At 34.9% G+C, this 27,337-nt stretch overlaps 1 protein-coding gene across 11 annotated transcripts in view; it reads left to right on the top strand.

Annotated features, from left to right (window-relative positions):
- The window catches only part of TUSC3 (tumor suppressor candidate 3), a 340,062-nt gene that overhangs the window by 226,928 nt on the left and 85,797 nt on the right, over positions 1 to 27,337 (top strand). For 7 of the 11 annotated variants that reach the window (XM_055287491.2, XM_055287430.2, XM_055287440.2 and 4 more), the window contains exons 4-6: positions 4,221 to 4,361; positions 6,850 to 6,990; positions 18,231 to 18,320. In XM_055287491.2, coding sequence (XP_055143466.1) covers positions 4,221 to 4,361; positions 6,850 to 6,990; positions 18,231 to 18,320 — 372 coding nt within the window. Of the gene's footprint in view, positions 1 to 4,220; positions 4,362 to 6,849; positions 6,991 to 18,230; positions 18,327 to 18,734; positions 18,855 to 20,498; positions 21,659 to 27,337 lie in introns of those variants that run through there. The other 4 variants (XM_063613288.1, XM_055287475.2, XM_055287481.2 and 1 more) reach the window with 3 other exon arrangements.

Genomic DNA, 27,337 nt, shown 5'->3' with positions numbered 1-27,337 from the left:
GGTGGTTGTTAAACTGTCTTGCTAAAATAATAATTGGTTGCAGCTGGCTGCTAGGAAAGGCAGTCTCACAGTAGATAGAAAACACCTGAAGATGGTGATCAGCAGCTTCACGATAAGATCTTAGGGCTTAAGTGAGTAGGCTGAAGCATGCGCACCAAGAGATAAAATGGCGGCGTTTAAATGTTATATGGCCTTCCTCTGGGAACACTCGACTAGTAAGGGAAAAATGCCTCAAATGAGCATGTGCACAACTTCAGTAAACACACTGTGCATACGGCCCGTCCCAAGTGCTGGCAAGCCACTGTGCAGGCACATAGCCCACGCAAAGGGAAAAATCAAGGGAGAAGAGACAAACCCTGGGGTCATGCCAGTGCGTGAAACCCGAAGTCAAAGGCCAAACAGTGCACTTTGATGTCTTGAAGTTGCCCACCTGGCCTTCTTCCAAGTGCACTTCCTTCTATTCTTGCTCCAAAACTTATAAATAAACGTTCACTCCTGTTCTAAAACTTGCCTCAGTCTCTCTGCTTTATAACCCTGAGATGAATTCTTTCCTTTGAGGAGGCAAGAATCAGGTTGCTGCAGACCCCTAGGGATTCACCACTGCTAACACTAATATATGTAGCTGTTTAGCTCTATGCCTGATGGATAAATATATGCTAAATAGTTCTTATTACTATTACATAACATTAGCAATAATACTGGTGTGTAGCCTTCCTCCTTCCCAAAACCACCTTATTTTTGCATAAGTTGGTTAAATCTAAATTCTGTAGAAATAATTAAAAGTTCTGGTAAAGGAATGAAGAGAGGAAAGAAACGATGAAAAGATTACCTAGGAATCCCTTTGGAAGGGCTAACTGCTTAAGCATTGTCTTAGTTCATTTTGTTCTGCTACAACAGAATACCTGAGACTGGCTAATTTATTCAACAGGAGTTTGTGGGGTGGGCAGAGGCAGAATATGATGGTTTGAATGTTTTGCATTCAAACGGTGAGTAAAAAAACATTCAAACCATCATATTCTGCCCCTAATTCTACCAAACTCATGTCTTTCTCACACTCAAAATACACTCATTTTGTCCCAATACTGCCAAAAGTCTGAACTCATTCTAGTACCAACTCAAAATTCCAAAGTCTTAACAAAATCAGGTATAGATGAGACCCAGGACATGATTCATCCTGAGGTAGATTTCTCTCCAGCTGTGTATCTGAAATCAAACAAATTAACTACTTCTAAAATAAAATGGTAAAACAGGCATCGAATAGACATTCCCTTCCAAAAGGGAGGAATAAGCAAGAAAAGAAAAAGGAGTAACTGGCTCCAAGTAAGTCCAAAACCCGATTGGGAAAACAGTATTACATCGGAAAGCTGGAGATTTTTTTTTTTCATTCCACGTCCCATCGTCCAGGCACACTGGGGCACAGGTTGAGCCCTCAAGGCCTTGGGTAGCCCCACCCCTATAGCTTTGCCAGGCCCAAGCCCACACAGCAGCTCTCCCAGGCTGGTGTTGCGTGCCATTGGCTGTATAGTTTGGGGTTTCAGCAGAGGCCCTCCTGCTGTAGATCCACTAACGGGGATTCTTTACAGCGGCTGTGCCTCTGCAACAAGTCTCTCTCAGGGCTCTTGGGCTCTCCGCAAAGTCCTTTGAAATCTAGGTGAAGGAAGACATACCACCTCAGCTCTTACCTTCTGGGCACCTGCAGAGCTAGTGCCCAGAATGCTGCCAAGGCGCATGGCTTGCACCCTCCAGAGTAGTGGGTTGAGCAACACTTGGGCCTACTTGATCCATGGTGAGGGCAGCTGAGGAGCACTACAATAGAATGCAGGGAGTGGATACCCCAAGTGGCTCTGAATAGTGAGCTTTGAGGTCCCATAGATACCCCAGGTCTTCCCCCAAAGAGCTCTGAAATGCCTTCAGGGTCTTTCTCCCATTGTCTTGGTGAGTAATACCTGGCTTCCTTTCCATCTCTGCTAATCTCCTTATGTAGTCCGTAGGCCACATTCTTCATATTCTCTCCTGAACATGTTTTTTATTGTTTACATAGCCAGGCTGAGAGTTTTCCAAATCTTTATGTTTGGCTTCCCTTTTAATTATAAATTGTGTCTTTAAATCATTTTTGTCTTCTTGTATTTTATTATATGCATTTGAAGTAAGTCAAACTGCATCCAGAATGTTTTGCTGCTTAGGTATCTCTTCTGTCAAATATCTTCGTTCATTGCTTTTAAGTTCTGCATTCCATAAAGTCCTAGGACACAGACACACTTCAGCTAAGTTCTTTGCAGTTTGTAAGAAGGATGGTCTTTTTTTCCAGATTTCAATACCTGTTTCTCATTTCCGTCTGAGACCTCATCAGAATGGCTTTTACTGTCCATATTTCTTACCAGCATTCTGATCATAACCACTTAAATAAGAAGTTGTAGACTTCCCCTGCAGCTCCCCTCTTCTTCTGAGCCCTCTCTAGAATCACCTTCAGTGCTCCATTTATGGCAGTCTAGGCTTTTTCTACTATGCTCTTCCAGATTCTTTCAGTCTCTACCCATTATCCGGTTCCAAAACCATTTTCACCTTTGGAGGTATTTGTTGTAGCAGCACCCAGTGCCTCTGAGACCACTGTTTGTCTTAGTCCATTTTGGGCTGCTATAACGGAATACCTGAGACTAGATAATTATAATGAACAGAAATTTATTTCCCATAGTGCTAGAGGCTGAAAGTCCAATATTTAGCTGCCAGCATCTTGCAAGGCACTTTTTGCTGCATCATCACATGGCAGGAAGTGACAGTGTGAGAGAGAGTCAAGAGGAGGCTCAACTTGCACTTTTATAATAGCACTAATCTCACCCATGACAGTGGAGCCCTCATAGCCTAATCACCTCTTAAAGGTTCCACGTCTTAATATTGCTGCAATGGCCATTAGATTTCAACATGAGTTTTGGCTGGCACAAACATTCAAACCATAGCAAACATGGACCAACGATTAATCTTTAGCAGTAGTGTTTGAAGAGCACTAATGTAGATAACATGGAGGTAAATAATGGACATTTGATTGCATTTGCAGTACTAAAAATGAGAAATTTTTGATATAGAGCCATTTCTTTTGGGTATTCGGCTTGTTTGTGCTAAGTTGTATGAAGCTGTGTAAAATGATTCGGAGCTGTCTTGTAAATATGACTGCTGTAGTCAGAGTTCATTTGTAGGGCAAGACCTGTTTTCGTCTTGACTGTACTTGGTTATTAAACTTTGTTGTTGTGGGGAGCTGAGCTTTTACTGTTGTATCATTTGCTTGATATCAACTGTGATCTAATATATATTTATATATTGATTTTTGTTTTCATTATTAGAAAATACTGAACTGTATTGCACGTCGAGGGTTGAAAATTCTCTTGGCCTTTCATTTTAAAACTTTTTTTTATAATTCCTGGGCAACAGAAATTTAATTCATATATATGTATATGTATGTATTTGTAGTTTATTCCTTACTGCAAATTAACCTAATATATGTTTTTAGATATTGTTAAATAAGCATCGTTTATATGAGGGTAGTGTTCTGTTTAGTATACTTTTCAAATGGAAATTACCTGTAGAAAATATTTCTGAAATATAACCAATTTAAGACAGTTGAGTTAATAGAGAAGTTGAGCAGAAAAATAGTGTTATTGAGGATTTCTTCTTCATTCTCTGGTAAATTTAACTTGTTAAGAGCAGAAATGTTGGTTTCTCTTTCATAGTCTTCATCATTACAAAAAAGTAAAGCCTTTACATTTGTAATAGGGAATTTAATCTACTTATAACTTGTTGGAAATTAATTCCATAATATGCTTATTTTTAAAAAACAAATTCCAGTACTTTTTAAAAATAACAGCTTAAGAAGTGAAATAATTCATGTACTGCTAAATTGCCATATTTCTACTTTGCACTTCCACTTTTTTTACCCTAATTATAGAATTCAAGAAAGAAAAAGAATGAAATGACTTATATAGAGAATATAATGCATAATTTGAATGATGTATGTTAAATGTGAGATTCAGATAACTTAGTCAAATTTACAAGGTCGTTTTCATCCAGTAGTGAATTAACATAAATAAAAACAGAAATTTACCTCTGGAAAACCACTTGGATTTTCATAATAAATGCTGTTTTCCCCAAATTTCTACAGAAAAATTGTAAAATACTGGGTTAATGATAAGATGATACTGTATTTAGTGTTTTTTTCTCATGTTTTATAGCTCAACATGAACTCTGCTCCTACATTCATGCATTTTCCTCCAAAAGGCAGACCTAAGAGAGCTGATACTTTTGACCTCCAAAGAATTGGATTTGCAGCTGAACAACTAGCAAAGTGGATTGCTGACAGAACGGATGTTCATGTATGTTTTTATTCCTCACAGTTTTAATAATAGGCTGGCTAGTTTTTTTTTGGAGCGTTTTAATAAGGCCACAGTAATACTTACTAATTTCTCTATGGTTGTTTCTCCTTGCCTAGAGAAAACTGTGTTCAATCACTGCAAATGATAAGTTGAACTTGGACTATTAGGTGAATTCAGATGCTTTTTAAAATAATGGTTCACTGATATTTTAAAAACCATTAAAAATACAGGAGTTAAGCACAAGGTAATTTCAGAGGTAAAAAACATATTTAAAACGTTTCATGGTAGTGATCAAGGAAATTCTAATTAAAAAGCAAGACAGATAATTTTTATCTATCTTTTGGGCAAACAGAAAAGGTTAATACCCACCTTAAAGCTATGTGGAAAAATATCTACTCAGATTTACTGCTTTTGGGACTATACATTGGTGTAACCATACTAATAGCATGTGTCATGTCTGTATGTAATTTAACTTAACAATTCCACTTCTAGGAATTTAACCTAAGGATGCAATCAAGGATGATTTAAATTTTTATCCATAGAAATTTTGAAAATAGTATTCACTTTATTGGGAAAAAATGGATATAAATCAAATGTCTAAAAATAAGAATAAGTAAATATACTATGGTTTAGCCAGAAAATCATTATGAGATTATTTTACCTAGAATGAAGCTCAAGGTATAAAACATTTCAAAGTAGGTTAGAAAAATAGTATTAATTAATACTATGATCTATTAGTTTGTTGTAAAGTGCAAATATGAGTATAGATTGACATAGACAATTTATTATGGAAGGAAATGAACCTAAACGTTGGTGGTAGTTCATACTTACTTGGAGATTTTATGACCATTTTGTCTCTATTCTCACAACTATTTTTGACAGTAAACAATTGGAGCCAGTTATTTTAAAAGTGCGTTCATGCAGGCAGTAATACAGAAGCATTAATTTTTACTATAAGATAAAGACACGTTTGTTCTGAGTCAAGGTGGTAATTGCCCATATGGTACCACTGTCATTGTAAAATTATATCGTTGGTTTTAATGACATTTTGGTGACTAAACTTTTTTCTTAATTCTTCTCATTTTTTAATGATTTGGCAAATATTTTGTTATTCAATGTATCATTTAGTTGGTGCAAGACATTAGGAGTAATATTGAAAGGGTACTATTGTTTCCTTATAAGAAATACTAAATTTTAATCAGAACTTATTCTAACCTGTCTCCCTAACAGACCTATGCATTTAGTCGATAAACTTTTGTAAAAAAAAAAAAAAAACCCATAAAACTATATGTGGAAACAATTTCTAAAATGTTTTGGAAAAGAAAACAGTACAAATAATGCCAGTGTATACCCTTTATTTAGGTTCACCTTTTGTTAACATTTTACTCCATCTGTTTTGTGATTGTCATTCTCCCTGCTACCCCCATGTCTCTTTACCTCTCTCCACACACGCAGACACATATGCACAATTTTTTCTTTCTGAAAAAAATTAGGGTGAATTGCATTTTGAAAGAAATAAGCGAAGCAGTTATCAACTTCATAGGTTTGCATTTACATAATACTTTTATTTGAGCTGCCACTACCCATATTACAATTTTCTCAAGTAACCTAATAATACCCTTTATATTTTCCACCTTCAGTACAAGATTTGCTCTAGAGTTAGATATTTCATTTTATTATCATGTCTTGTAAGCTTCTTTTAATCTGGAATATTTCTCTGGCCTATCTTTTCTCTTTAAAAACATTGACACTTTGAAGAATATAGTCCTTTGCTACTTTTTAAATAGAGTGATCCTCATTTGATCTGCGTCATGTTTGTTCATGGTTGACTTCTGCTCATGCATCCTTGAGTATAATATTACATAGGTCCTGTTTTGTTTTAATCACCTCTGTAGGCACGTAATGTCCATCTGTCCTTCACTGATGATACGAATTTCAAATATCTGATCAAGATGCTTCCCATATAATTACTGTTTTTTGGTCCTCCTTTGTAATTAATATGCTGTCTATGTGGATATAGTAAATAGTAAAAACTATACTATAGTCTTCATGTTTTAAAGGATACCATCAAAAAAGTAGCACACAGAATGGGGGAAAATATTTGCAAATAATTTTTCTATAAGATACTTACAGTAGTTTGTCTATATATATATATGACTCTTACAACTTAAAAAGAGAAACCTAACGCAAAACGGGCAAAGGATCTGAGTGGGCATTTCTTCATGGAAAATACACAAATAGCCGATAAGCACATGAAAAGATGCTCAGCATTGTTAGTCATCAGGGAAGTGCAAAGTCGTTTTACATAGCCATTATGTATTAAGGCATATATCTTATGGCAGAATGAAAGTAGTGCTAGTGCCATGTATGAAAAGTTGGGTGGCATGTTTCTGAGTTCTTCGCGTTGAAAATTATGAGGACTAGAATAAGATCAAAAGAAAAATGTTATTTTTCTTTCACTTTTGCAATGTCCATTGCATTTTTGCAGATTCGGGTTTTCAGACCACCCAACTACTCTGGTACCATTGCTTTGGCCCTATTAGTGTCGCTTGTTGGAGGTTTGCTTTATTTGAGAAGGAACAACTTGGAGTTCATCTATAACAAGACTGGTTGGGCCATGGTGTCTCTGGTATGTTAATACATTGTGCTTTTTTATTTTCTATTCTTTGTGTAATAATATAAGTTGTATAATACTAACAAAATGAGCCAGACTATAACTGTAATAGAACTTAAGTCTGAATGAGAAGTAACTTTTTAGAACTTGGACAATTTAGTTTGAGTTTTCTGTCAATCAGAACTGTGCTATCTTCTTTCAACTTTTCACTGCTAAAATGTACTGTCCCGCTGTACTTGGCACAAATGCTAGATAAATACATGTTGAATACATCTAGAAATATGGTAAGACTTGATCAGAATTAATAGCTCAGAATAATTTGCAAATGGTTTCAAAATTCAACTATTTCTGAATTTCTCATTCAGGTGTTTCTTTTCTGACAACTGTTTCTTGTGTATCATCTATGTGACTGATATGTGTTAGATACTGGGGATATAAAGTTAAGAAATACACTCTGCCTGTGAGAAATGCATTGTGGGGATACAGAGTAATAGAAAAATGGAGTGTAAGGTTATGTGCACTATGATGGCAGTAAGTAACAGAGTATTACAGGAATGCACAGGAGAGACACCTAACCTAGAGTAAAGGGAATCATGACAAGCTTCCCAGATTGTGACATGAGCTGAATTCTGTAGAAGAAAATGAAATTCTAAAGTCGTTAAGGCCAAGTATTGAACGTAAGTGAACCCTGGGATATTCAGAGAACTACAGCTGTGTGGGGCTACAGCAGTGATGGCAAGGTAGGAGGGGGAAGAGATGACACTAGAGTTCAGCAGTTCCCAGCTCACAGCCAATAGCCAAAAATCATTAGGATTTTATACACAAAACAATTCAGTTATAATTGAAAATCAAATCTCTTTCACAATAGGAAGGAAAAATATAAGGTACTTAAAAATAAATCTAACAGAAAATGTATGAAATACTTAGAATGTTGAAATTGAGACTAGATACATATACATATATCTAGATAAATACATATTATATCAGTGTATATCTTATAGATAAGTATTGTCTGCAGTATAATAAAAATGTTATTATATTAAAGATATAACTACATGCAATGTATTATATCTGTAAAACATAATAGATTGTTTACAGCTAATTGTCAGTTTGTTTCTTTTCCTTTCTTGCAGTCGCCCCTCATCCTTCCCATTTTATTTTTACCAAAAAATTAGGGGTCTTGATGACTAAGTTGGAAGTGATAGGACAGACTGAGAAGCAGCCCAGGCAAGAGTCACCTTGAAGCTGTTTCATTTTCTGCAGTAATACCTAGAGCTTAGAAATTCAGACAGAACCTCTGTGGCTTTCTAGTAGATAGTCAAAATACAAATCAGATGTTTGGCCTTTTAAGAGCAAGGAAGATAAGATTTTTTTAAAGAAAGTTTCTTGTTATTGTTTTCTCACTGTTGATGAATGAGTTAAAATGGATTAATTAATTGTACTGTATTTAAATTATTGGACACTATGGGTGATCTTAATTACCTTAGTCATTAACTTCGAAAGTGTTTTGGCTTTTTTCCATGCTAGTTTTCAAGTTGCTTAATTCAGTAAAGCCACCCGGGTTTCTTGGTAAAAATGCAATACTTTCACTGTGTTGTTGCAAAATCAAAACTTCTTTGGTATTTAAGAGTTAATGTCATATCAAATCTTGTCACTGTTTTAGTCTGCCAAAAATTGATATAGTCTCATCTCTGAATTACATTCAGATAACATTGACATCCTTACATTGTTCTTATTCCTCAAGAAGAGCCTAGAATTATTGCATTATAAGCTAGTAATAATTGGCATTACTCTTTACTGATCTCTTTCTTCTTTGGGGTATGCTTCATAACTGTGCAAAGGAATTTATATTGTCCTCATTTGTAAGCAAGGAAACAAAGATTCAGTAATCTCAACTTGCAAAAGCTTACAAAGCTAGAAAGTGATTGAACTGAGATATGATCTCATTCATCTGGTTGCAAGTTGTGTATTGTTTACACAAAGCTGGGCTTCTTTAAATCTGGACATGTGTCTTATATTTTGGTCATTCAACCCAGTAGACACAGTGAGCCATTATGACTACAAATAAATTCATAGAAGAACTTTATATGATGCATAGATGTTAAATACTTTAGTTGATCAGTTTTCTTGAAAACCTCTGCTATGTTATACAGATTTATTATTATTATTATTATTATTTTGCTGTTTTACTGTGAATCTTGGAAAGTGAATTAACTTGGCATGGCAGAAGATAAATTCTAAGATATCTTGGCAGGTATGCCTGCTCCCCAATCACAGCCTTTTAGAAGTCAATAACAGGCTGCAGAGAACAGACATGTTTTCAAACTGTGTTTGAAAACACTACACTGATCATATAATGTTAAATTAAACAACTTTTGTAATACTTTTCTGCATCTCTTTCAGTTTTTCTCATTAATACAGAGATACTTATGTTTGATGGCCTTTGGAAACTCTTCAAATCATAGGTTAAATATATAATATATAATTTACATTATATATTTTATGTAAGTAATTTATATATATAATTTATGTTACACATATGTATATATAAATATATAATTTGGGTCTTCTTTACCATTTCTGCCTGATACCACCACCATTACCATCACCACCAAACTTGATTGTTGCTTATAAATTGAAACACTGAATTCGTTCATATGTAATTTTTCTTATCCTACTTTTGAGATTTCCTTAGAAAGTTAAGAGACTGTCCAAAATGCTGACCTATTCAGATTCTCAAACTTTTGTCTGTTTAAAATAACTAATATCTCATTTTTCCTTGAAAGTAAGGAAAAAATGTATAGTTTTAAATTTGCCAGAATATTGTCATCTGACTTATACAAACTCTGAGGAAAGCCTTTGACTAGACAGTAAAAGGAAAGCTCTTAAAATAAAACAGTAATAGAACAAAAAAAAAGTATACAAAGGGAAGTAATGAATGAGAGAAATGTCTGGTCCAGAATCTCTGGCCCCATGCTGACTTTTTAGTAAAGAACAAGTCTAGGTACAATTAGCAGTTGTGTCTTTTTATCATTGAACCTATATAAAAGTGCTTCCAAGGAGAATTATTTAGTGTTATGAACACTTAGTCCTGGGTGGACTGTATTCTAAGGCTGTTATTTTTTTCTTTTTTTTTTTTTTTACTGTATTATTTTATTGTATGTGACTTAAAGGTAGGATAAGAATGAAGTGTATGCAGAGGGAGAGGAAGTTATATGCTTTAGGGTGTAGGATGGAGATAGAAAGTTTGCAATTTCCTGACATAGGAAATTAGTATATGTAAATATTAATATGTGGAAGTAATATATGCAAATACATTACTTTGCAATTTAATAAAACAGTAACATTAAATTTGCAATATATTGCAAAGTAATATATGCAAATATTAAAACATACATATATGTTAGAATTTCTTGGTTCTGAGTTTTAAAAAAGAGCTAAAGTTGTTCGTAAGTAAATCTTCCTGGTCTCGTGCTTTCTAAGGGGGAAAAATTTTTGTTAACTACTATTTGTAGATCCTGATGATTGTTCATGGAACAGAATATGTATCAATGATAGGTTCTGGTTCCGATTTCACTCCCTTCTGCCTTCCCTCACCCCCTAAACATGGAGGATGGTGGACAACAAGCATATACATTACTTGCTTCATAATGAATTTAAAGTAGGATGATGGAGTAAAATATTGAAATACACTAGTACATAATTTCAAAGAGTGTAGCATAGATACGTAGTTTATGGCCTTGAGAAAACAATATTGACTTGGAACCAAAATGAGTTAAAATAGTACGTTTTGTAGCACATAATGAAGATCTTCATGGCAACCTAAAGGTCTTCATAGGTGACTGTCATTTCAAGCCAGAAAATATTAGTAGGATAAGCAGTAACATTCATTTCGAATACAGGAAAATATCCTAAGGATGTGCACTTAAAAGCATGAAAGATAAAGCATCATTAAAATAATCTAATAACCCAACCTTATTATCACAGTAAATCACCGTAGGATAGAAGCTGTTTTCTGCCTTTTAATACTGTGTATTGTAGGATGATTCATATACCCTCATGTTTCTTTTGCCCCAAATAAATTATGTCATTTTAATTAAATTTTTTGAAAATATTCAACATTGGAGATTAGTATATGTCATTATACAGTATTTACATTCATGAAAGGTACTTTGGCATGTACACATTGTGATTTTTCAGTAGAAATTTATTTCTTGTGACCAAAGCTACAGATGGCTTTGAGTTCAAATGGGGGTAGAAAAGGGTCTTTTTTCATCCACATTTATTTGAATAAAATTATATAACTTTTAATATATACATCTAATCTTTATTTTGTTCTCTTTAAAAATGAGAAGCAAATAATTTCTGATAATATTTTTTTCAATGAAGTAATGTTGTTTTTGGATGGCCCGAGACAGTTTTGCTCATCAGGCAACTATGTCATTTGGCCATTTGGAGTTAGTTATGGTTTTTGCAAACAGGTATTTCTATGTATAGCCATTTGTGTAAAGAGTTAGGAAAACAGAAAATAAAATGAATTCATATATTTTTAGGATATACTTAATATATCTAATTCTTAATTTTCTGTAGCAGGAGGAAGCAGTGGCCTCAAAAACTCAAAAGTACAATTTGAAACTACTCATATATGGGTAGATTTTAGCATTTGAATGTTGTTGGCGGAGTTTTTGCTTATCTTATTATAAAGTCACAATTGAATAAGCCTCACTGTGAAGTTCCATACATGGATCTACTACACTTCATGCACGACTCATCTCCTTAATCCAACTCAATAATGGTTATAAATACTTGTTGAAATTGTTATCCTCATTGCATAATTTCCTTTCCATGGAATTAAAGACTTAGTCTTAAGCTTTTTGTTGTTGTTGTTGCTGAAATGACCATAAAGATACTTCCCACCTTTCCTTTTTTTTTTGTAACTAATGCAGTATATAGATTGAGTATAAATGAAAGAAATAATGTTAGTATTTCTGTATAACACTGAAACCAAGTTTTAAAAAATCAACAATAAATAATTCACTTGTGAATACTAGAAATGCCTAGTGTATAAATTCACTGATATGCATGTCTGCTGTTACTCTGCTGATTTATACCACCTGTTTATTAAGTAATGTCATTAAATTACTTAAAACTTAAGAACATTTTTATATTTTAAAAACATGGAATATACAAAGGATTGTATAAAATGTGTATAGAATATTACATATTTTCTGCATAGCTAACATTAAAGTTTTCACTTTCACTAGCAGCTTATTTTCATATTCAACTGATTAAGATACCTTCAAATTAACTTGTGGTCTTATTTAAATTTTGTTTTCAAAGCTGTGTTAACTGCGTAGTGGAAATCTATGAAATGATTATAAACCTAAACTGTTGAAAGCATGTAATGATTAATTTTTCTTTTTTTAAACACAATGTGAAATGTTTTCCCCAAACCAAATCGCTTATGAAAGTTCGTTGTATAGAATAGTTAAAAGCAAAGTTGCTGTAGTTGAAGTGGGCGTGAACATCTTGACCCTTGGAGAACTATAGGATCTGAGCAGTTTGTTTTGAAAAACAAGGAAAATAGACGGTTAAAGGAGGATGCCTCGAGCCAGTGGTGTTCTCAGCTCACCACGGGGCTATGGAAACCTCTAAATGTGAGAAAGATAACACGTGGTTATGTTCAGTTGTGTTTGTTGAATGCTTGCCTGTTACATAAATGCTGAAAGTAAGTGTTCTCCCACTACAGTGAGGTGTAAGGATTGATATCTGTTTGGTACAGCCACAGCATTTAGAGTTGTGCCTGGCAGTAGGAAGTGTTCAGTAAATATTTGTTGAGTGAGTGAAAGTTACATGAATAAATAGGTTTAAGGACGTTTTAAAACATGGTTGTTTTTTTCACTGTTAATTATAGCATTGTAGGTCATGGCTGGGACTAGTACATTTTTTTTTTCTAGAAATCTTAACTTACATATTCACATGTTGATCAGTCTTAGAATAGCGATTCTTTGTTTCATTGCAGTTACCTTTTCTGTGTTTGTTCATGTTTATTCATTTATTGACCATTCAACAAGAGTTTGAAAGCTACGATGTTTCAAAATCTATGAAGAACCACGTGGAGATACAAAGATAAGACAAGTTAAAAAGACTAGCACATGAGCCCTGCCCACAGGGACCTTACATGTGTAGTGAGGAAGGTAAATCAGATATGTATATCAGTAACATACAAATGCCTTGATGAACATATGTCCAAAATCTTGGTGTCCCAAGATGGTAGTATTTGTGACTCTCAAAGAAAACACAAATGTACAAAACAAGATACTTCCAAAAGGACTAGCTTTGAGGGTGTTCTTTGAATTAACTGCAACAAATATCTGAGTAGCTGTTTTATTCTTGCTCTTTTCAGGATTATTGTCTAGCGTCACTTTTGTCCTGAAGCCAGAGTTCAAAAAGAACCGTTTCTGATGCTGTATGAAACTTTAGATACCCGAGTGTCTGATTCTGTGGAGAAACAAAAAAATAAGCAGAATTTTTGGTTAGAAACTTCACAATTCTCGAGTCTCGGGATGTATGCTGGTGGTAAATGGATAAATTGCCCAAGTGGAAAGCTTCTAAAAAGCAGAATAGAGTGTTTTGCAATCTTGTGAATTAGAGGTTACAATTTGGGACGCACTGGACTCTTATTGGAAAACCTTCAGTGGGTGAGATCAAATGTAGACAGAGCTTTGCCGGGACCATATCCAGCCATGGCTCAGTACGTTCCCCAAATAGATTAGGGTGATTACACATCACTATTAAGGTTGACAATATCAAGGAAGTTGAACAACATTAAACCAGCAAACAAAACCAACACAAGAAGAATGAGAAAGTCTGCATACTCCCGTATGGATGGAATCCATTGCTGAAACAATTGAATCCATTGCTAAAGCAGTTGAATCCATTGCTAAAGCTTTCATTCCTTGATGACTAACTCTTCTAAACAATTGAGAAGGAATAATACTCCTCTTAGGTAAACTTTTCTGTGAATAAAAAAAGAGGAAATGCCCCTATTCTCTGAAGCAAGACTAACTTTGATTCTAAAATCTGACGGGGACATTTAAAAGTAGAAAACTGATAGGCCAGTCTTTCTCATGGATATAGATGCATTTATTCTAAACAAAGAAATTACAGACAGTAATAAATAAAAATGGCAATACATTGTCAAGTTATTTCACTAATACAAGAATGGTTTATCATGTGAAAATTATCAGTGCAATTCTCTATGCTAATAGTTAAAAAAATATGATCATCTTTGATATATGCATATCAACACTTAATAGGTTCAGTGTTTATGTGAGAATAAGAAAAAACAAAATAGAAGGGACTTTCCTTAATCTGATTAAAAATCGTACAGTAAACATCATATTTGGCAACTTACTAAAATTCCTGAGATAAGGAATAATACAAGATGCCTGTTCTTGAGTATTTTACTGGGACCCTGAGCATTGCATTAAGACCAGAACAAAAAAGCCACACCCATCCCGGTAAAAATAAAATTGCCCTCATTAGCAGATGATTTGATTTTGTACATAGAAAAAAATATTAGACCTAATTCGTAAATTTGGTAAGGTTAATGAATACATAGTAAATCATAATGATTCATATCATAATACATCATAAAAAAAGTTTAAAAAAATCTATTGTCATAGCGTCACGAAAAGTTTTGAATCAATCTAATAAAAGATACGCACACTGAAAACTGAAAAATGTATTCAAATAAATTTTTTAAAAACTTAAATGGCAGGTTAACCTGTTAATGGGTTGGTAGACTCAGCATTGTAAAGATACCCATCTTGATCTTGAGCAGAATTTGTGCAGATTTTTTTGTGTGGAAATTGACAATGAGATTTTAGCAGAGGGTAATGAATAGAATAGTTGAGACAATATGAAAGAACAATAATGCTGGAGAACTTACATACAGATATCAACATTTATTATAGATCTTTAATATTTATTCATTTCACAAAAAGCCATCTGGAACAGAATCTATAGTCCAGAAACATACTCACACTTATAAAATCACTTGATTCGTAACGAAAGTGGCCTTGCAGTGCAGTAAGTATGGCATTTTTGATAAATATTGCTGGGCCAACTGGATATCCATATGGGAAAAAGATGAATTTCAACTTTTACCTCCCACCATACACAAGAGGAATCATGAATCTAAAAGTAAAATGTGAACATTAGCACTTTTAGAAGAAAGCATGGATATGTATCTCCATAATTGGTGGCTGGGCAAAGATTTCTTAGAACATAAGCAGTGGTAACCATAATAGAAGAAATAATTGATAAACTGAACTACATTAAAATTAAGAACTTCTGTTTGTCAAAAACACCATTAATAAGATGAAAAGAAAGATAAGCCTCATGTTTGGTGAGGACTATTTGCCATGTATATATTTAACAAAGAACTCGTATCCAGAAATATAAAGAACCTTGACAAAAGAAGAAGAAAAAGACAACCAAATTTTAAAAGAGATAAATGACTTGCCGGGTACTTTACAAAAATGTCCAGATTTCAATTAACATATGAGAAGGTATTCAACCTTATTAATCAGGGAAATGCAAATAAAATGACAACGTGACACTATCATACCTCTACCAGAAGATCTAGAATGAACACACAGAGGCTCACAGCTAATACCAATAATTGGTAAAGATGGATATCAAGTGGATCTCTCATGTACTGCTATTTGAAATATAAATTTCGTTCAACCTCCTGAGAAATGTGTTTGGTTATATCTACTAAAGCTGAGTATTTACATACTCTGTGATACAGAATTTTCAAGAAAATGTTCCTTACCTTGGGCAGGTTATGTAGATTATGATGAGGAAGAAACACGAGAGCTCCTGTCTTTCTGATAGTGTGTTTTGTGAAGATTAATCTAGCTATAACTATGAATCATCCCCTTTTCTGTATGAATATAGTTAAATAAAAATATTTTAGTCAAATTAATTGCAAAATTAAAACTTCCAGATTGCTGAAAGTAATGAAATGGTGACATTTCAGTTGTTAGAACCAAAAAAGGATGCATCAGTCATGAGAATTTTGATAAACGGAAACCTAGGCTGTTCTGCATTTTAGAAGTGCGTGTTACTCAGTGTTTTGTTGTTTCTTATGAAAAGGCCAGCGCTGTGTGAGTAAATACATTTGCCACTACTTCCAGTGATTCCGCGTATTATTCCAGGTTTGAACCTGGTTTTGTTTTATTAAACCATTTCCTGGAATCTTGATTAATTATGTATTATGATGATTTTTTAAACCTGTGACGTACCGTAAATAGTACTGCTACTGCTATTGTCTCTTTTCCTCCATGTAGAATGTAAGCTTCCTAATGATAGTTTTCTGTCTCATATTTTTGTTCATCGCTTTATCCTCTGCTTCTAAATTAGTTCTTAAATATATAGTAAGCTCTTGGTGAATAAATTTTGAATGAATAAATAAGACTTTTTTTTAATGTCGGCATATGTCATTTATTCAGAATTTCTAGCTGAGGATGGGAAGCCTCTTTATCTTATTCATTCTTACATCTCTAGTGTCCAGTAACATACCTGTTATACAGTAGTGCTCTAGTAAGTAATTGTCAAATGAATAAAATAAACTGGAAGGGTTCCATGGAGAACCATTTATGGGCCATGAGTTAATCCTCTTTTAGAGATTGACTGGGTTGACATAGCATGAACAAGATGTGGATGCAGGCATTACCATCATGGATGCAGGGGGAAGCAAGAAGAGTGGCCTGAATGGAGCGTGCAGTGCCAGTTAAGGAGCAGTAGGACATGTACCTATTTAGGAGTATGGGAGCAAATTGTGGAGGGCTTTGGAATAATAATATTTATTCAGCTTGTGTATTGTGTGCAATTTTTAAATGCTGTACATGGATTAACCTACCTAAAACCCCTGCAGTTTAGAAAGATTGATACCAATATTATCCTAATGCTATAGTTAGGAAACTGAGGCCCAAAGCAGTGGACTTGCTCAAGGTTGCACAGGTGCTGAAGATGTGTCTGCAACTTGAGTATTGTAATCTACAAGCCTCCATTTCCAACTATTAAGATAAAGTTCTAGGCAAGGTACTTTAAACATACCAGTGGTAGGTCTGAAGAGCACAGAAGGTTCTTGGGTAGATACTCCTGTTTGTGAATATCTTAGCTGGTTAAATATTTTTGTAGCCAAAAAAAGTGAGACTTCTTAGATTCTCTCTATTTTCTGGGTTTAGATACCGTTTCTTATTTGCCCCATCTTCTTTCCCTTTGTATCCTTGTTTTCTCCTTTAAAAAATTGTGCAAACTAGAATATTTAGACTCCCAGTCATGCATTGCTCATTCTTGTCTTTGGTGTTTTTGGTGTTTTTATTGTTATTTTTGGTACAAATGCCTATTAGAGCCAGGAAGCTGAAGTAAGGAGTGATTGGGCAAGTTATAGGATAGCAGGAAGTACAGGTACTGTTTTAACCTAGAGAACGCATTTAGTCTAAAGGACTAATTAAAAATATTTTGTGATTTAAACAAAACATGCTGACACCTCAGTTATAGTGATTGAACTGTGCCTTCTGGTTTATACATTCTCTCCCCACCTTCCCTGCAATGCCTTGGATCTTCAGTATTAGTTTTCCAAATACAGCTTTTTCTGATATATCCAGCAGGTGTATAATCTCTGTGAGTTATTCCTGGCTATATCTTTTTGTGATTTCTTCCATCTCTAAACATCCTCTGAATTTACTGAGTCGTACACTTCGCTGAAAGTATTTAAGTACTTATGGAGATTTAAGTACCGTAATCCAAGAATGTAGGCTTTTGGTTATCCAAACTAATAGAAGAATGATGTTTAGAGGATATAGAAGATGATTATCATGTCCTTTAAAATATCACTAGAACATCAAGTGTCTCATCTGTGCTTTTGATTGGCTCAAGTGAGCACATAATATCAGATTGCCTGTCACCAGGCCAGATGCTTTACATATGTTATCCGATGTAATCATTAACATTTTTCTTTAACAGAGCCGGCATCCCAGTTTTATAGATATGGAATCTGAGATGCAGGGAGAATAAGTAACTTACTCAAAGTCCCATAGTTAGTAAGTGAAATTTTTTAAAATGTGTGAGCTGATACATGATTTTTAAAAGGTACTTTCATGATGACCATTCTCTTTTAGAAATGCATTGTGCTGGTATTCTCTGGTTTACATATTGAAACATTGCACCCTGTTTTTCAGTGTATAGTCTTTGCTATGACTTCTGGCCAGATGTGGAACCATATCCGTGGACCTCCATATGCTCATAAGAACCCACACAATGGACAAGTGGTAGGTGTAATTAGTAAGCATGAATATTCTGAAGTTTAATCCAGCTTAATTTAGGAATAAGAAATTATGTTTACTATTTAGTAGGAAAAGATTCTGTTTTTCAATCAAAATGTGTATTCTTTCTCAGTTACTACTTGTGTCACATATCTACACATATGTATACACACACATACAATATTACTTTTTTTAGGATGCGGGCTGCTTTAGTGTTGATTTTAAAAATTAGTATCTACTATATCAAATATACATGCATACACTATTTTTTCAAGTTTATCTACTGCTATGGCAATAATATGTAACCCCACTAGAGGAAATTGAAACAGTTTATAGCCAGTGTCCCTCCCATCCGTGGTAAATTTAATTTTCTTCAGAAGGGATTAAGATTTTTTTTTTTTTTTTTTTTTTGAGACGGAGTCTCGCTCTGTCGCCCAGGCTGGAGTGCAGTGGCGCGATCTCGGCCCACTGCAAGCTCCGCCTCCTGGGTTCACGCCATTCTCCTGCCTCAGCCTCTCCGAGTAGCTGGGACTACAGACGCCCGCCACCACGCCCGGCTAATTTTTTGTATTTTTTAGTAGAGACGGGGTTTCACCGTGGTCTCGATCTCCTGACCTCGTGATCCGCCCGCCTCGGCCTCCCAAAGTGCTGGGATTACAAGCGTGAGCCACCGTGCCCGGCCGAGATATTATTAAGAACCCTGGTTGTCATTGTATTAGAATGTTAGAAACTCTTTGCCACAGAATTAAAAGTGAAATTGATGTGTTGTTACATTAGTAGCAGAGTTCACTTATGTAACTGCCACTGAATTCACATAACTGAGTTTGTTGCCTTCTCTTTACGTTTGATGAGTAGGAAATACTGTGATAAATCAACATAGAAACATGCTGTCTTTGAGACAGTATTAGGGTGGTGAAGATTGACAATTTTTCATTTTTTCTGTAACGTTTTCTGCTTTTTCTTTTGGAAAAGATACGTATTTTGAGAATAATATAATGGCATGGCTTCCTGTACCCATCACTAGACTTTTTCAGCTCTCATAACTATTCTTGTTTCATCTATTCTCTCTTTCTTTGTGTCCACCTGCTAATAATAAGATAATTATTATTACTATATAATAATCAATTTGGTCCCATATTTTTGGGAACATTTTCAGATTTCTGTAGTGGAAGACAAGGATATGGAGTTAAAGCTAGCCTCTTTGAATAATTGGTTGCCATAATAAGTTAGACATAGTTTTTGCTATATTTATATGTTTTTGAAATCTGGCATTATTTAGAGAGTAATTTCATAAAGTCTTCAATATTGAAAATTCAGTTATACAAAGAAAAATAATTGGAAGCAATTTTAGAGCAATAAATTAATCCCTTACCTTTGATCTTTCACACAAATGCTGGCTTCCCAACTAGACCCTTCCTGACGACACTATTTAAAGTTAGCCCTTTCCTCTCTTCCTTCCCCCCAGTCCCTATACTCTGTGTCCCTCTCCTGTTTTATTTTTTCTCCACAGTACTTGTCACCTTACAATATGCTACATAATTTACTTAATGTGTTATTTTGTCCATTTGCCTTTTGCCATGACCCCAGTAATATATAAGCTTCTGAAAGAATGGATTTTATCAGTTTTTGTCACTGATATATTTTTGTTACATAAAGAAGGGCCTGATGCAAAGATTTGATTGCTATTGTGTTAATGACACTTAACATTGTAAATTTAGGAAATCTTATAAATTTTTGTTACTACCTTTTAATATTCTTCTAAGAGTATTCTTTAGGTATAAAACATATTAAAGCATTGCTTTTCATTATTGTTTATGGTTTGTTAAAGTATACGAAAAATTATTCAACATTCTTATGAAATGTTTTAACATATTGTATTCTTTTTTTTGGGAGGTTGTCAGACTTTTTGTTTGTTTGGTAGAACTTTTATTTTAGGTTAGGGGGTACCTGTGCAGGTTAGTTCCATTGGTATATTGCATAATACTAAGGATTGGGGTATGAATGATCTTGTTACCCAAGTACTGAGTATAGTACCACATAGGTAGTTTTTCAGCCCTTTCCTCTTCTACCCTCTAATAGCCTGCAGTGTCTGTTCCCATCTTTGTGTCCATGTGTATCCAGTGTTTATCTCCTACTTACAAGAACATGCAGTCCTTGATTTTCTGTTTCTGTTAATTTGCTTAGGATAACGGCCTCCAGCTGCATCCATATTGCTGCAAAGGACATGAGTTCGTTCTTTTTTATGGCTGTGTAGTATTCCATGTTGTATATGTACCACATTTTCTTTATCCACACTGTGGATGGACACCTCAGTTAATTCCATGTCTTTGGTATTGAGAATAATGCTGCAATGAATATACAAGTGCATGTGTCTTTTTTGTACAACAGTTTATTTTCCTTTGGGTATATACCCAGCAGTGGGATTGCTGGGTCGAATGGTAGTTCTATCTTAAGTTCTTTGAGACATCTTCATATTGTTTGCCATTATAGTTGTACTGATTTACATTCCCACCAGCAGTGTATGTGTTCCCTTTTCTACACAGCCTTGCCAGCATCTATTATGTTTTGACTTTTAAAAAACAGCCATTCTGACTGGTGTGAAATGATATCCCATTGTGCTTTTAATTTGCATTTTTCTGATGATTAGAAATTAAAGGTATGTAATTAAATTATTAGAAATTAAATGTATGATGTGTGGAGCATCTTTCCATATATTTGTTGCCCACTTATCTGTCTTCTTTCCAGAAGTGTCTGTTTATGTATTTGCCTGCTTTTTAATGGGGTTATTTATTTTCTGATTGTTGATTTAAATTGCTTGTAGATTCTGGATATTAGACCTTTGTCAGGTACATAGTTTGTAAATGTTTTCTCCCGTTCTGTAGGGTGTCTGTTTACTCTGTTGATAGTTTCTTTTGCTGTGCCAAAGCTTTTTAGTTTAATTAGGTCCCACTTGTCAATTTTTTATTTTGTATAGATTGCTTTTGAGGTCTTATCCATAAATGCTTTGCCAAGGCCAGTGTCTAGAATGGTATTTCCTGGGTTGTTCCAGGGTACATTTTCCAGGGGACATTTGGTAGTGTCTGGATACGTTTTAGATTGTCTCAACTTTCAGGGCAACTACCCACTACTGGCAGTTAGTGGTAGAGGCCAGGAATGCTGCTAGACACCTAAAATACAAAGGACAGCCTTCTATACCCAATTAAAAAAATCATCCAGCTCCGAGTATCAGAGTATTGCAAGTGAGAAGCCTAGAGAAGCTTGGATGTAATTTTGACTTCCTGCATATTTTGCAGCCAAGAAAACTAATCCATCTAGCATATAATCCCAAAGAATGATTATCTTTTTCTGCAAAAAAGAGAATTTGAAAAACTGAAATAGCTAGAGCTTAGGATCATGCTGACCTACATTTAATGTTTAGGATGGTTGTATATATTGAAAGTCATCAGTAAATATGATTGGTTTGTAAATTTTTTTTTAAATTTTTAAAAATTTTTATTTTATAGAGTTAGAGTCTCACTCTGTCACCTTGGTGCAGTGGTACGATCATAGCTCACCACAGCCTTGAACTCCTGGCTCAAGTGATCCTCCTGCCTCAGTGTCCCAAGTACTTCGGATACTGTGCCTGGCCTTTGTTTTTCCCCAAGAAATAGGATCTCACTGTGTTGTCCAGGGTGGTCTTGAACTCCTGGACTCAAGCAGTTCTCCTGCCTTGGCCTCCCAAAGTTCTTGGATTACAGGCCTGAGCCACTGTGCCCATCTGTAAATGGGTTTTCTTTTACTATGCGTTAGTAAATATGATTTAATCTGTGACAATTTATATGCTTAAAAAGAGATTTTGATAAGAGAAAGTAAAGACTCTGGCTCACAGAGACATTTTTATGCCTTTGTCCTGAAGTGTGCAGGCAAAGAGAAACAGAAAACAGAGCAGAGTTCTTTTCCAAACTCTGCCTCTTACCAGGTCTGTCTTTTTTGGGGAAGTTACTTATTCTCTCTGTTCTTCTTCTGTAAAATGAGTTGAATTCTGCTTTTCTTAGTTTGTAGTTTTTGGTAGATAAAATCTGATAATACAAGGCTGAGAATGGCTCTGTCCATGCCCATATCAGCACAAACCTGGTAGATAGCAGTGCCATAAGGCAAAGAGGGAAGGCGGTGTCAGACAGAGCCAGGTCCTATGACACAGAGCTACCAGGGCCAAGCCAGCAGTAGGCTTAGTCCAGGGGCAGGAAAGGTGGGGAGTAGTAAGATAGGCAGAAGCTGGAGGCACAAAGAAGGGTGCCATGGGTGGGAGGAACAGAAAGAGAAAGACAGAGATATCACTGGTTGGAGAGGCCTCGTCTGCATAAGCACTTTTGAAAGTTGAAAACACTCTTGTCTTATTTTGAGGTCCTTTCAGAACAGATCCAAAGACAGTGATTTAAGTGAAAGAAGTTCATATTGGAGGTTAAAGAAACATGGGAGAAGAGTGGGAAATTGAGTCTAGGAAGGAAAGCAGTCAAAAAATGTGTTTATCCAGTCAGTGTTGTGAGCCACTGAAGCTTAATTCCGCTATGGGATCTCTGGGAGCTTGTGTAGAGCATATATGTCAACTTTCCTACTACAGTGGTAAGGGAGCTGAGGTATTTATATGCCAGATCTCATCAGCCATTTGCTGAGTGCTATTCTTTTGGCAAAGTTATTACTTCTCCAGCACTGGTGGACTTTATCTGTCAAAGAAAGCCAGCCAGTCAAAGAAATGCAGGTGCTGGTGGTAGAAGTCAGGCTGGAACACACTAAGGCATTAAGGGCAAAGAAATATGGATGGTGTACTACTCACAGACTGTATTTACTACAACTTACGTTAGTTTATTCTTTTTTAGTAGATTCCAAAGGAGAGGAAAAAAATAATGAGAAAACCACATTGGGTACTGGTTTTATTTCAAGGTATGCCCTGGAAAAAAAAGCAACAAATGAAAGTCTCATCAATTAAATATAGTTTTATTTTTAAGCCAATATCATGTCTTGTAAACAGTCCTTCAGAAAAAAGTATAAAAATGCATGCGTATTTAAGAACATCTGTCTCTATAAGAAATTTTACCTTTATTTCACATTTTAACAAGTCTTTTTAAAAATTTTAAATTGATGGAGTACACGTGCAGGTCGTTACAAGAGTACATTGTATGATGCTGAGGACTGGGCATTACTGAGGCCATCACACAGACAGGAAGTTTTTCAGCTTTTGGCCTCCTTCCCTCACTCCCTCTTTTTGGAGTCCCTAGCATCTGTTGTTCTAATGTATATGTTTATATGCACCCAAAGTTTAGCTCCCACTTGTGAGAACATAAAATATTTGGTTTTCTGTTTCTGTGTGAATTTGCACCTCTAGCTGCATTCATGTTGGTTCAGAGGATGTGATTTTGTTGTGCTACATAGTGTTCCCTGGTGTATATGTACCATATTTTTTTTAATTTACTGTGGATGAGCACCTAGGTTGATTTAATGTCTTTGCTATTGTGAATAATGCTACAGTGAACGTACAAGTACATGTGTCTTTTTGGTAGAACTGTTTATTTTCTTTTATGTATATACCCAGTAATGAGATTGCTAGGTAGAATGGCAGTTCTAATTTTAGTTCCTTGAAAAACCTCCAAAGTGCTTTCCACAGTGACTGAACTAATTTATATTCCCAGCAGTGGTGTATAAGCATTCCCTTTTCTCCACAGCCTTGCAAGCATCTTTTTTTTTGACTTGTCTGTAATAGCCATTCTGACTTGTGTGAAATGGTGTCTCATTGTAGTTTTGATTTGCGTTTCTCTGATGATTAGTGTTGATGAGCATTTTTCATGTTTATTAGCCACTTGCATGTTTTCTTTTGAGAAGTATCAGTTTATGTCCTTTGCCTACTTTTTAATGGTGTTCTTTATTTTTTGCTTAAGTTTTTTACCTTATAGATTCTGGATATTAGTCCTTTATCAGATACATAGTTTGTATTTTCTCCTGTTGTGTAGGTTGTCACTTTACTCAGTTGATAGTTTCTTTTGCTGTGTAGAAGCTCTTCAGTATAATTAGGTTCCACTTGTCAACTTTTTGTTTTATTTGCATTTTGCTTTTGAAGACTTAGTCATAAAATGTTTGCTTATGCCAGTGTCCAAAAGGATATTTCTTAGGTTTTCACCTAGAGTTTTTATAGTTTTAGGTATTTTTAAGTCTTTAATCTATCTTGAGTTAATTTTGTATATATGGAAAGCTAGGGGTCGAGTTTCATTCTTTTACATATGGCTAGCTGGTTACCCCAGCACCATTTACTGAATAGGTGTTTATTCCCCATTGTTTGTGTAGACTTTGTCAAAGATCAGGTGGTTGTAGATGTGTAACTTCTGGGTTGTCTATTGTGTTCCATTGGTCTGCATGTCTTTTTTTACCAATACCATGCTGTTTTCGTTACTGTTGCTTTGTAGTGTAGTTTGATGTTGGGTAATATCCCTCCAGCTTTGTTATTTTTGCTTAGGATTACCTTGACTATTTGTGCTCTGTTTGGGTTCCATGTGAATTTTAGAATAGCTTTTTTTTTTCTAGTTCTGTGTGAAAAATCATGATAAATTGAGAGGAATAGTACTGAACCTGTAGATTGCTTTGGGCAGAATGGCCATTTTTATGATAGTGAGCCTTCCAATCCATGAGCATGGGATGGTTTTCCATTTATTTGTGTCATCTGTGATTTCTTTCAGCAGTGTTTCGTAGTTCTCCTTATAGAGATCTTTCACCTCTTTGGTTTCATGTATGCCTAGGTAGTTTGTATGTGCGTGTGTGTGTGTGTGTGTGTGTGTGTGTGTTTGTGGCAGTTGTGAATAAGAATGTGTTCTTGATTTGGTTCTCTTCTTGAATGTTATTGGTGTTTAGAAATGCTACTAATTTTTGTAGATTGATTTTGTATCCTGAAACTTTACTGAAATCGTTTATCAGGCCTTTTGGTAGCGTATTTAGGGTTTTCTAGATATAGAATCATATAGTCTGCAAAGAGAGATACTTTGACTTATTCTTTTCCTATTTGGATGTCTTCTGTTTCTTTTTCTTGCCTTGTTGCTCTTACGAAGACTTCCACTACTATGCTGAATAGCAATAGAGAGTGGACATCCTTGTCTTGTTCCAGTTCTCAGGGAGAGTGGTTCCAGCCTTTGCCTCCTGTTCAGTATGATGTTGCCTGTGGGTTTGTCATAGATGGCTCTTACTGTTTTGAAGTATATTCCTTTGATGCGTTTGAGGATTTTTATCACGAACAGATGCTGGACATTATTGAAAGCTTTTTCTGTGCTTATTGTGATGATATGGTTTTGTTTTTAATTATGTTTATGTGGTGTATTACATTTATTGATTTGTGTATGTTGAACCAACTTGGCATCCCAGAAATGAAACCTCCTTGATTATAGTGAATTAAACTCTTGAATGTGCTGTTGGATTCAGTTTGCTATAATAGTATTTTGTTGAGGAGTTTTACATCTATGTTCCTTAGTGATACTGGTGTATAATTTTTTGTTGTTGTTATGTCTTTGCCAGGTTTTGGTATCAGTGCTGCTGGCTACATAGAATGTGTTAGGGAGGATTCCTTCATCCTTGATTTTTTTTTTTTTTTTTTTGGTAATAGTTTCAGTAAAATTGATGTCAGCTCTTCTTTATTACCCATATTGAATTCATCTGAAGATTCCATCCTCCTTTTTTTCTTTGGAATAGTTTCAGTAGGGTTGGTACCAGTTCTTCTTTATATATTTTGTAGAATTCATCTGAATACATCTGGTCCAGGGCTTTTTTTGGTTAGTAGGTTTTTTATTACTGATTCAATTTCGGAAGTCAGTATTTGTCTGTTCAGGGTTTCAGTTTCTTCCTGATTCAGTCTTGGAAGAGTGTATGTTTCCAGGAATTTATCCATTTAGTCTAGATTTTCTAGTTTTTGTGCAACAAGGTATTAATGTAGTGCCTGAGTATCTTTTTTATTTCTATGGCATCAGTTGTAATGTCACCTTTGTCATTTCTGATTGTGCTTATTTGGATCTTTCCTCTTTTTTTTTTTTTTGCTTTATTAGCCAGTAGTCTTTCGATCTTGTTTATCCTTTCAAAGAACCAACTTTTGGTTTCATTGATTCTTTATATGGATTTCTAGGCTTCAGTTTTATTCAGTTATGCTCTGATTTTAGTTATTTATTTTTGTCTGCTACCTTTTGGGCTAGTTTTTTCTTGTTTTTGTAATTTCTCTAGATGTGATGTTAGACTGTTAAGTTGAGATTTTTCTGTCTTCTTGTTCTAGGTATTTAACACTATAAACATTTCTCTTAACATTGCTTTTACTGTATGCTAAAGATTTTGATATGTTGTATCTTTGTTGTCACTGGATTCAAAGAATTTTTTGTTTTCTGTCTTAATTTGTTATTTACCCAAAAGTCATTTAGGAGCAGGTTGTTTAGTTACTATGTAATTTTGTGTTTTTGAGATTTCCTCTTGATATTAATTTCTATTTTTATTCCACTGTGATCTGAGAATATGCTTGGTATGATTTTGATTGTTTTGAATTTATTAAGATTTACTTTGTGACCAAGGATGTGATGGATATTCGAGCATGTTTCATGTTCAGATGAGAAGAATGTTTATTCTGCGGTTGTTGTGCGGAATATTCTGTAGATGTCAGTTAGGTCCATTGCATTGAATTTAAGTTCAGAATTTCTTTGTTAATTTTCTGCCTCAGTTATCTGTCTAATGCTGTGAGTGGGGTCTTGACATTCCCCCACTATTACTGTGCTGTGAGTGGGGTCTTGACATTCCCCCACTATTACTGTGTGCCTGTCCAAGTCTTTTTGTAAGTCTAGAATTTTTTAAGGAATGTTTTATGAATCTGGGTGCTCCAATTTTGGATGCATATATATTTAAGATACTTAAGTCTTCTGGATGAATTGAACTCTTTATCATTATGTAATTACCTTCTTTGTCCTTTTTTAACTGTTGTCGATTTAAAGTCACTTTTATCTCATATAAGTACAACGTCTGCTCTGTTTGGTTTT

The sequence above is a fragment of the Symphalangus syndactylus genome, chromosome 1 (assembly GCF_028878055.3).
Source record: "Symphalangus syndactylus isolate Jambi chromosome 1, NHGRI_mSymSyn1-v2.1_pri, whole genome shotgun sequence".
Lineage (NCBI taxonomy): Eukaryota > Metazoa > Chordata > Mammalia > Primates > Hylobatidae > Symphalangus > Symphalangus syndactylus.
The sequence above is the reverse complement of the archived record's forward strand: the minus strand, read 5'-3'. Positions and strand labels throughout refer to the sequence as shown.